General features: G+C 35.3%; 1 protein-coding gene across 2 annotated transcripts in view; it reads left to right on the top strand.

Moving 5' to 3' along the window:
- The window catches only part of LOC128547198 (breakpoint cluster region protein-like), a 49,376-nt gene that overhangs the window by 26,453 nt on the left and 10,680 nt on the right, over nt 1-12,243 (top strand). For both annotated transcript variants that reach the window (XM_053519089.1, XM_053519088.1), the window contains 5 exons: nt 101-143; nt 5,502-5,554; nt 6,316-6,438; nt 9,415-9,551; nt 11,992-12,169. In XM_053519089.1, coding sequence (XP_053375064.1) covers nt 101-143; nt 5,502-5,554; nt 6,316-6,438; nt 9,415-9,551; nt 11,992-12,169 — 534 coding nt within the window. The remainder of the gene's footprint in view (nt 1-100; nt 144-5,501; nt 5,555-6,315; nt 6,439-9,414; nt 9,552-11,991; nt 12,170-12,243) is intronic.

Below are 12,243 nucleotides of genomic sequence, written 5' to 3'. Positions count from 1 at the left end.
ATCAAGTGCAAATTGAAAACTTCAGCATGTAACTTTCACTTGTGAGAAAAACTCTGGATCTAGCTGCAATAATAAATGAATGTAATGTTTTTAATTACAGGAACAGTTAGAAACTTATAAAGAAGAGGCTTTGAAGCTCGAAGGTATGGCTGTTTTTTTTATACATTTTTAATTTTTCAAAGACTCACAATGAGGGTATGAAATAGCCTTTTGTAATTGTGAGGTTAGGTAATTATTTGTTTTTTTGCAATAATCTGGGAAGGAATTTTATGCTCAAACTGGGAGGTAATAGAAATCCCAGTATCCTGCTATCATAACAGAAAATTTCTGTTTCCACGGCAACCGGGAAATACCGAAATTACATATGGAGAATATGTAATCAAATGAAAAATTCTGATTGTCATTATGGACCCACTACCTTAACCCTTACCCTGCTACATTTCTGTAATGAACTTGTCCATCTTTCAATTTGGACAGTACCATTAACTTTAAAAAGGGGTGTTAACAAAAAAATACTGACAGTGCAGATCATGATCAGACTGCATGGATGTGCAGGCTGATCTTGATCTACACTGGTCATAAAGGCAGAATCAGTCGTGTCCAGCATGATAAGGGTTAACTCTTATGATAGGCATGAGAAAAAAGTTGCGTGCATGAGTCGGGCCATACCTCCTTTTAGGTCAAGGTCACAGACATAGGTCATAATTCTAAACTTTGATTCAAAGGCAACACACTCAGTTCATAGACAAGCACCAAAGTGTTAGAAATCAGTTAAAATTTCTGTGTTAATTAATTAGTGGGAAACAAGCCTGATTGTTTATCGATTTTTGCCAAAATTAGATAAAAAAAAATGTTAACTTTGATTTTGTGCTATAACATAATTCCAGTGAATATTGAAGGTCATTTTGAACACAATGGTCAGAATTCTGTCAGATAAGAAAACAGTTCTCTGATAGGTAAAAAGTGGTAATTTTTCTATACTTGACTTTTGTGTTCAAAGTTCATCTTTGGCCAATTATTCATGATTTGCCAATACTATCATTACTATGTTCAGTTAGCACATCTCTGAAGTACACTTCACTTTAGGGGTATTTATCACATAAGATTTCCTTGAATAGTTAACTAACTGAAGAATATAAAGCTAAACATTGTTTTTCCGTAGCCTATCATATACATGTATAAATGAATATAGTTGCGTTAGTACTCAGAAGTGGGTTAAGTAGGTTTTGAGGAGCATCCTTATCATTATTTAATTAGATTTCTAATTAATTGTAATTATGTATGGATTATGCTTACAGCAGGACTCCTACAGTAAGCATAATCCATGATTACATTTGATAAGAGGTTGTACTTGAACTATGTTATGACAAAGGTATCTAATGAATTATACATGGTACATTGTACTTAAATAAATAGACATGTTGTCAGATGTACAACACTATATATTTCTCTAAAACAGAAAAGTCTGTGAGATATGAAAAGCTAAAAATCAGTTTCATCTAAATTAATGTCTTATTTATCCCCCCGCCAAAGGCGAAGGGGATATTAGAAATGCTCTCTGTCCGTGAAGTGCAGTGTGCAAGAACAATAACTCTACCTTGCCTATTTTTAGCTCACCTGAGCAATGCTCAGGTGAGTTTTTCTGATCGCTCAATGTCCGGCGTCTGTCGTCCGGCGTCTGTCAACATTTAGCTTGTGTATGTGATAGAGGCTGTATTTTTCAATTAATCTTCATGAATATTGGTCAGAATGATAACCTTGATGAAATCTAGGCCGAGTTTGAAAATGGGTCATCTCGGGTCAAAAACTAGGTCACTAGGTCAAATCAAAGAAAAACCTTGTGTATGCGATAGAGGCTGTATTTTTCAATTATTCTTCATGAATATTGGTCAGAATGATAGCCTTGATGAAATCTAGGCCGAGTTCAAAAATGGGTCATCTCGGGTCAAAAACTAGGTCACTAGGTCAAATCAAAGAAAAACCTTGTGTATGCGATAGAGGCTGTATTGTTCAATTGATCTTCATGAATATTGGTCAGAATGATTGCCTTGATGAAATCTAGGCCGAGTTCGAAAATGGGTCATCTCGGGTCAAAAACTAGGTCACTAGGTCAAATCAAAGAAAAACGTTGTGTATGCGATAGAGGCGGTATTTTTCAATTGATCTTCATGAATTTTGGTCAGAATGATAGCCTTGATGAAATCTAGGCCGAATTCGAAAATGGGTCATCTGGGATTAAAAACTAGGTCACTAGGTCAAATCAAGGAAAAACCTTGTGTATGCGATAGAGGCTGTATTTTTCAACTGATCTTCATGAAATTTAGCCAGAATGATTACCTTGATAAAATCTAGGCCGAGTTCGAAAATGGGTCATCTGGGGTCAAAAACTAGGTCACTAGGTCAAATCTAAGAAAAACATTGTGTATGCAATAGAGGATGTAGTTTTCAATTGATCTTCATGAAATTTAGTCAGAGTGATTGCCTTGATGAAATCTGGGTCGAGTTTGAATATGGGTTATCTGAGGTCAAAAACTAGGTCACTCACTAGGTCAAATTAAAGAAAAATCTTGTGTATGCGATAGAGACTGTTTTTTTCAATTGATTTTTATGAAATTTGGTCAGGATGATTGTCTTAATGAAATCTAGGTCGAATTTGAATATGGGTCATCTCAGGTCAAAACCTAGGTCACTTGGTCAAATCAAAGAAAAACTTGTATATGTGATAGAGGCTGTATTTTTCAATTGATCTTCATGAATTTTGGTCAGAATGATTGCCTTGATAAAATCTAGGTCGTGTTTGAACATGGGTCATCTAGGGTCAAAAACTAGGTCATATCATAATCTAAGAAAATGCTTGTTTTATCACAAGAGACCAATTTTTTGGTCCAATCTTAATGAAAATTGGTCAGAATATTTGTTTCCATGAAATCACTAGGTCAAACATGTTTTACACTGTTATGGTGTGTTTCTTAGGTGAGCAACCTAGGGCCATCATGGCCCTCTTGTTTGAGTTATTCCTCTTTATCTTTTTTTCTTAAAAAATTTTGTCCGGATCATAATTCCAAAAGTACTGGAGGGATTTTCTTCAAACTTCATACACTGATAGAACACATTGGGAGGAAGTGCAGTGTGCAAGAACAATAACTCTACCTTGCCTATTTTTTGAGTTATTCCCCTTTATCAGATTTTCTTAAAAAATTTTGTCCGGAGCATAACTCCAAAAGTACTGGAGGGATTTTCTTCAAACTTTATACACTGATAGAACACATTGGGAGGAAGTGCAGTGTGCAAGAACAATAACTCTACCTCGCCTTTTTTTGAGTTATTCCCCTTTATCATATTTTCTTAAAAAAATTTGTCCGGAGCATATCTTCTTCATGCATGGAGGGATTTTGATATATATTGGCACAAATGTTCACCACCACGAGGCGGAGTGTCATGCGCAAAAACCAGGTCCCTAGGTCTAAGGTCAAGGTCACACTTAGAGGTCAAAGGATACAAGAATGAAAACCTTGTCCGGAGCATTTCTTCTTCTTGCATAGAGGGATTTTGATATAACTCGGCACAATTATAAACCATCATGAGACGAAGTGTCATGCGCAGTTCCCTTCTTTAGAATTACTTCCCTTTGTTGTTACTTTAAATAGCTTTTATTGTAAATTTTTCATTACTAGTCCCTAGGTCAAAGGTCAAGGTCGCACTTAGAGGCCAAAGGTCAGATACAAGAATGACCTTGTCTGAAGCATTTGTTCTTCATGCATGGAGGGATTTTGATGTAGCTTGGCACAATTATAAACCATCATGAGACGAAGTGTCATGCGCAGTTCCCTTCTTTAGAATTACTTCCCTTTGTTGTTACTTTAAATAGCTTTTATTGTAACTTTTTCATTACTAGTCATAGGGAAAAATCGAGACCACTTTTCTGTAGTACAGCATGCATGCTACATCTAATTTTGAGGTGTATTTTGACCAATCTCTACATGGTAAAGATTTTTGTGTGGACTTACAAATTTTTTTTTAAAATTTTTTTTTTAAGATTAACTTCCCTTAGTTGTTACTATAAATAACTTATATTGTAACATTTTTATAATTGACCGTAGGGAAAAAACAAGACCACTTTTCTGTGGTACAACATAGATGTTACTTTCCAATTTTAGGTGTATTTTAAGGTATCTCTACCTGGTAAGGAGTTTTTTTGTGGACTTAGAAAAACAAAGACTTACAATGATTACTAAACAACCACAAAATTAAAATTCCATTTGCAAATACAGCTGCTAGAGGAAAGAATTTTGCAGTGATGGGCGTATATTGTGACATTCTGGCACTCTTGTTCCCTGTTAGCTTTCCATTCCTTCTTTTTACAGTAGCCATATAGAAAAACATCATAGCTATACTGTTCATGAAAATTAATAAAATTTAGCAGTAAACCACCTCACCACTGACTTATTCTTTCTTCCACATCTTTAAAACCCCTGATGTGGACCACAACTAAATGGTTCTTCAAAGCTTTCCCCAAAATTAATACTTTCAGACACTAACTTGCCAGGAACTTTAGCCTTCAATTATAATATGCCCGGCGGGGGGATTAGCCATGTCTAACATGGCTCTTGTTTCTTTGACATTAAGTGTAGTGCAGTATTTCTCCTATTTTGCATACCATTTTTTTTCATTGGATTAATTAAAACAGTAGATTTTTATATGCACACAAAATGAGACTTATTGTGGAATCACCTGCAGAGGCAGACTGCACAGCAACAGCTATCTGCTCTGCAAATTTGGCAGTTCTAATCTAGTGTTCACCAAACTTGGGCACAATATTTATGGGAATAATACTTCAGCTAGGTATGATAACCAGTTGGATCCTCCAGGTCTCTGGAGTTATGGCCCTTGAATTACTCAAAATTGTGAAAATAAATGATGTCCACTCTCTAACTTGAGTACTGGTAGTTTTTATCTAATCCAGACCTAGTCAGAATGATTATGGGTATATTATTTTGGCCAGGTTTTGTAACTAGCTGGATAATCTATGTTACTTTGGAGATATGACCCTTGAATTGACAGAAATTCGGAAAAAAAAACCAAAACAACCGGTGTGTTCAATAAATGGGGATATTTTATAAGTCAGAAGTAATTTGTAGTGATGAGTGTATATTATGACAGTTTGGCGCTTTTGTTTTAGCATATTTTTACAAAATGCTTGAGTATTTTTTTTACCCAAAATCAGTTGCCTAGAATTTTAAGGTAGTAAGTCAATAGAAAGTATGTAGTGCTTGTGACCTTATAATTTTAGACCTTGGAAATGGTGCCTTAAATTCACTGACTCATTTTGATTTTCCAGTGAACAGGACTTCATTTTTCTTTTGAGAATGTGCCATTTTGTCATGACTTGGCTCAAATAAAAGTTCCAACAGAACAGCTAATATTACAAACTTACTGAATCATATTTTACATGTAAGTGGACAAATTGTATATGTTAAAGATTTTTTTTCCTGAAATTTCAGACGTTCTCCTGAAACCAGTTCAGAGAATACAGACAAACCATCTTGTGTTACATGTAAGTACATGTATAGTATAGTAGTCGCAACTTGACCGCGATGGTTGACCTTAGGCTGATTATTCATATCGATTATTTCATTATAGTAATCAAGGGTGCTTAGGGTAGCCGTGTATATTTATATTGAATTAGCTTGTATACATTGCAGTATCAAAGTATATATACTTACATTTGATCAGTTAAAACTTTTCAATACACTAATTTATATCTACATAAATTTATATTTCCTTTTTCTCGCGCAGCTCGTGTTTTACGTACGCTCCTTTTCAATAATAGGTTGTACCTCATTATGTATTATAATGCAAAGGTCAACCACCGGGGTCAAGTTGCGTCCACTGTAAATTGTGTTATTTCCAAAAACTTCAGTGGTTGTTTTGATTAGGGCAATTGATTCAAAATCGCTTGGCAATGAAGGTCCCAAATGATTAGTATGACTTAATTGACATTTAAAAAGCTGTTTATGCTTTCACATTAAAAAAACAACAACATGGAAATTGTCCACACAATCAATTAAGGTCACTTGTTCTACTCAGATTATTACAGGCACTGTAATATACTGTTGGCTTGAATATAAGACAAATCCTTGTAAGGATTTTATCATATTGGAGCACTTCTCCCACAAAAATAGGCAGTAATTGGGTATGATTGATAAGTAGTCTTTTGTAAGCCTGTAAGAATCACCTGAAACAATTTTGGGTAATTAATTCGTGAACATTTTTTTCATGATTAATTTTGATATATCTTTTATGAATTTTGTATAGGACTTGATAAAGCACACACCAGAGAACCATCCAGACTATAAGGATCTTAAAAAAGCATTGAAACTAAGTGAAGAGAACTTGCGCATGTGTAATGCACATCCTGGAAACCTCGGCAGTAACAAGGTAAATTGAATTTCAGTTTTAAATACTGTAAACCTAGAAATGTTCGCGGTTACTATATTTCGCGTTTTTCAAAACGTGGACATTTTTGCGGATACAAATCTTCGCGGAATCATATCCATCGCGAATCCCGCGAAAATGAAGTCGCAAGTGAACATATTTAGTATAATAAGGTAAGTATCACTGCATAGTTGCATTTATAGTATTCTTGAAAACGTTTAGATTTATTGTACCCTTCAATTATAAATGCACCCTTATCCTTTTCATCCATATCAACTGTTATTCACACCCCCAATTATTGACAGTCAGTAAATTGCTGTTATTACACTGTCATTTGTTTGCCATTTAATTAAATAGGCGATTAATCCACACTTAGCAGAAATAGACACAATATTTTACTTTCAAATAATAAATCGTATTGGCTGCCAACTGTAAATTACATGTACAGTTCGATTACTAGGTCATACGTGTTTACATGTTTTCAACCCAAAATTTCTCTACTTGCAAAATGACCTTTCTACTTTTTGATTATGTTTTGTTTTAGCTTGAGCTCACGTGTTTCTTATACAAGACAACGCTAAAGTATGGAACCCTGATTTAAGGTTACAAAATGCAATCTTTAATGTTTACAACATGATGTTTACGAAAACGAACTGTATATGTTGTTTGATAGATGCATAGTGTTTTTGTTTTTATCCCCTGTTTGCCTGATGGATCGATATTGAAAATGCTGTTGCTTCATAAATAAGTAACTTGTCAATCAATTGAAATAATATGGATTTGTGCACTCTTGTAATACAATTATGGTAATAGAATATGAATTATTAATATCCAGATATGTGTAAGCACAGAACCATTTTATAGCCATCTATTTAAGCTGAAGCTAAATTCTTTCACGTTTTTGTAAGATCAGAGTTTTTTGCGGCTTTTTAATTTCACGGAAATATACTACCTGCGAAAGGCGCTAATTTAAAAAGCACGAAAACAATTCTAGGGTTACAGTAGATTATCTCCTGTTTAGCTCACTTGAGCTGTACATACAAGAATTTGTTGTTACATGTAGATATATTATAGAGAGGAAACTTCAAAATCTTCTTGTTGGTAACAGCTGGCTTAGTTTCAAAATAATTTCATAGAAATTTTTTTTGAGCGAGTCATCTTTATTTCTTAAAAAAGAAAACATAGCCACAAGGGACAGAGCTGGCTTTCCTGTAAAGTTGTTACCTTCTTTTGATGGGAAACTCAGGTGAGCAATCTTGGACCACAGGAGACTCTTGATGACAGTATTTCAGTCATGTAATGGCAGTGCCTATCAGTGTTCAATTTATCTATACCATGAAGTACTCATTCACCGCAAGTTACTGACAACTTCCTCATATGACTCAAGTCATTGTTAAATTGACAAGGAAGTATATAAATTTTTGTGGGTTCTTGTAAAGGTTCCTTGTAAGTAGCTGGTAAGTCCCCGCATGCTATAGATAGAACAACTTATTTCCAGTGAATTCCACAGCCAATGTCATATTTTCTTCCCAAGTATCCAGTCTAGGCTGATACCTCTGGAAACAGCGCCATTTAATGGGTCAATTTGTTTCACTTGCAGCATATGCCGTTTCGCCTCGGGCAACTGGCTAGGCATTTTTTGGCTTAATGGCATTGCCCAGGTCTGTTTGGCATACGCAGATGTGCTCAGGTCTTATGAGATAGACAAAGTGGCAATCATGTATTTTCGCGATAAAGCTTCGGGTAAACATTTGGAAATTTGGGGTTAATACCAGTCAAGGTAGAAACATACCCAAAGAAATATTTTACCAACATTTGGAATAGGCCACAATAGAAAATCCTAACAAATTGGAAATTTATTTTTTATTTATTTTTTATTTGCATCACGTGGCTGGCCTTCGCCAAAGCATTCGTTTATTAATAAACCAGCGAGAATTTTTTCTTGCCGCTCACGTGACCAGCGTATCCCAGGTTGAGTGAAACAAATTGCCCCAATATAAATAACATAGCACTGAATTTTAGCTGGGATATCAGCTGCAGCTGGGAGTCCAACCCTGATCGTTGGCATTGTAGTCCAACCTGCTATGCACTGTGGTTCTGACTCCTTATTCATGGATTTTAATAGAAATTGGAAGTTCAATATGTTTGTTACGATTTCATTTCTGAGATTTATATACTATTAAAGACACACAATAAAATCCTGCATAAGTAAAAATAATGTAGAAGTGTGCAAAGAAGTTAACAAATGAGCCGCGCCATGAGAAAACCAACGTAGTGCGTTTGCAACCAGCATGGATCCAGGCATCAGCGCAGTCTGGTCAGGGTCCATGCTGTTTGCTTTCAAAGCCTATTAAAATTAGAGAAACCATTAGCGAACAGCATGGATCCTGACCAGACTGCGCAGATGCGCAGGCTGGTCTGGATCCATGCTGGTCGCAAACGCACTATGTTGGTTTTCTCATGGCGTGGCTCATATAATGTAATAAACTTCCTTCGGTAATGATTATTTTGTGTTTCCAAGTGTGAGTTTTAAGAAAAGGTGGTTTTTTTTTAAATTTCTTGGGTATGTTAAAAAATTAATTAAAAACTTAAATTGGTATCAGTTACTAAAAATTGGAAATGTTGTTCTTTTGAAAAAAAAAACAAAACAACAACAAAAGATAAAAGGTAAGGGTAGAATTCCTGGAAACACTGAGGCCTTTAATAAAGTGTTAGCCTATTGTATGGCATCTATGCAGAAAAGTTGAAATTTGCCGTTTGAAAAATTTGTAAAAATAATAGTTCTACATACTGGTACTGACTGAATATATTATAAAGGAGATATGTTTTCCTATTGTTGGCAGAAATAAAAAAAAAAACGAGATGAATCAATTTCCCTATGTTGTATATATTTAGACAGTTACCATACATGATAGTTTCTTTTTGTAATTAACAGTGAATTTGGCTCCTTTGATTTACATGTACATTTTCTATATTTAGAATCAGGAAGCAAGGCAGTTGGTGAAGAGTGGATTTCTCGTTGAGGTGTCACGAGATAAGAAAGCCACCCGCCAATTAAGATACGTGTTCCTGTTTAGTGATGTAATTATTTGCACTAAACACAAAGGAAGTTCAAAGTAAGTGTATTCCTGTAGTTGTTAAAGTTCAGCTCACTCTATAGGAGTCTCATTGGACAAGTGGTTAACCCTAACCCTGCTAAATTCATATAATGAACTTGTCCATCTTCCAATTTGGACTGAGTACCATTAACTCTTAAAAGGGGTGCTTACCAAAAAGATACTGACTGAATAGTGAACACTGCAGATTATGATCAGACTGCACGGACTTCACCAACACAAGTTGGAAAGTAACTGTATGACCTATAATTGTCAGTTGTGACTTTAAACCCAACAAAAACAAAGCTGATTCTTACAGAAAGTTCTTACAAGTTATATTAGCAGTTTTGATGACTGCGTTCTGTATTCTGACCAGTACTTTCATCCTGCTGGGATTTGAACCCAAATTTTTTTTTAATGTCTGGATTAGGAGTGGGACACTAGTTGTGAACCAAAGTGAATCCAATATTATAGTACAGTACATTCTCTCCAAAGCGGCTCTCTCTTGAGCAAAACCTCTCCATAACAACATTATCAAAATTTCCCTAAGCTGAAATATACTATCAAATTTACCTCTCCAGAACAACAACCTCTACATAACAGTCAATATTTGTATCTCCCAAAGGATGTTGCTCCACAGAGGTTGCACTGTATATCAAAGGGTAAAATGTCCTCTTTCAAATATGTATTGGCAGACATTACTAGCTTCTCGGCTTCTTGTTGAAAACTTTCAAAAATTAAATTGCAATTTTCTTTATTCATTTGAACTTAATTTTATCTAGGGACACACCATGAAATCCATGAGTACAAAACTCTTAATTAATGATAAAGCTTTCACAGCACTTCGAAGAAAAATTTGGTTTCATTGTTGATTTACTGAAACTGAAACCAATGACTTTAGTCAGGGATCATTATAGTAACACAAGTACTGTTAATTTCTTTATAGGGAAGTTATTGAATTGAACAATCAATTTTTCACAAAGAAATGTAAGGTTTCTGCTTAAGAGGTTCAATTCAAGACCATTGTAATTTGACCGCTTGTAGCAAAATATTCACAATGTGAAAACCACAATTTTTGAACTCACTGACTGGTCTTTGTTTACATGATAAGGATGTAAATTGCTTGTCTAAGGGTGTAGAATTTTTTTTTATATGAGCCGTGCCATGGGAAAACCAACATAGTGGGTTTGCGACCAGCATGGATCCAGACCAGCCTGCGCATCCGCGCAGTCTGGTCAGGCTCCATGCTGTTCGCTAACAGTTTCTCCAATTCCAATAGGCTTTAAAAGCGAACAGCATGGAGCCTGACCAGACTGCGCGGATGCGCAGGCTGGTCTGGATCCATGCTGGTCGCATACCCACTATGTTGGTTTTCCCATGGCACGGCTCATATAAGGAAGCATTCCAGCTGGCTTATAAAATTGTAGTTCTACCCAGGTGCTTGCCTGTGCCTAAAATGATGCCTAGAGGGGCACATAGGATTTTCCTATATCATCAAAGACTTATGGAAAGTCACCATATGAGCTGATAAATAATAAAAATAAAAAAAAGAATGTGAAATTTTTAATTGTTGGACTGTAAAATTAATATTTGAAAAGATTTAAAGAGAAAACACAGGTCTCAAGCATATTTGATCTGGTTGAATTTGTAAAAAAGAGCAACTACATTGAAGTATACTAAAATATGTTTAAACTTAAAACAGTGTTACGGAATCTATGTATTTGTTACAGCTTCTGTCACTGCAGCTGAGATATTGTTGTAAGTGTAAAAATCAATGAGCTGCAAATTAATTAAGATATGAGCCACGCCATGAGAAAACCAACAAAGTGCGTTTGCGACCAGCATGGATCCAGACCAGCCTGCGCATCTGCGCAGTCTGGTCAGGATGTATGCTGTTTGCTTTCAAAGCCTATTGCAATTAGAGAAACTGTCAGCGAACAGCATGGATCCTGACCAGACTGCGCGGCTGGTCTGGATCCATGCTGGTCGCAAACGCACTATGTTGGTTTTCTCATGGCGCAGCTCAATTATATTTATTCTGTGTCAACAATTCCATAATGTTATCTGATGCAAATTCATTCTAAGGTAAAAGATGTTTTAATAATAAACGTATGTGATAAAGTATTGAAATTTACAGCTGTCGCTGGTCTTTTATTGTATATTTATATTTATATCTGTTTATAGATACAAAGATGTTTCTTTCAAATAATTATGTCTAGAACATTGCCTATACTAGTGTAGTTTCTGGTCGAATATTGTATATTTTTTTTTATTTATAGATACAAAGATATTTCTTTCAAATATGCCTGGAACATTGCCTATACCAGTGTAGCTTCTGGTCAAATGTTGTATATTTATGTTTATTTATAGATTCAAAGTTGTTTCTTTCAAATATGTCTGGAAACTTGCCTATACCACTGTAGTTTCTGGTCTTACATTGTATATTTATATTTATTTATAGATACAAAGACGTTTCTTTCAAATATGTCTGGTATTTGCCTATACCAGCATTGAGCATGCATGTAAGGGGTGATCAGAAATACCAACCCAAGGAAAGCCTGGACGATCTTAAGTGTAAGATTGGAAGTCTGAAGGTGGAGCTGAGAGAGGAAATGGTCCGGGCAGATAGTACAAAGGATGTAAGTTACTGAGTACAGTTAAATCTCTGTAGATCTAACATTTGTTTAAAGAATGAAAGTTTATGGTAATAAAT

This window comes from Mercenaria mercenaria, chromosome 12 (assembly GCF_021730395.1).
Source record: "Mercenaria mercenaria strain notata chromosome 12, MADL_Memer_1, whole genome shotgun sequence".
Lineage (NCBI taxonomy): Eukaryota > Metazoa > Mollusca > Bivalvia > Venerida > Veneridae > Mercenaria > Mercenaria mercenaria.
This window is presented reverse-complemented; position numbering and strand designations above follow the sequence as displayed.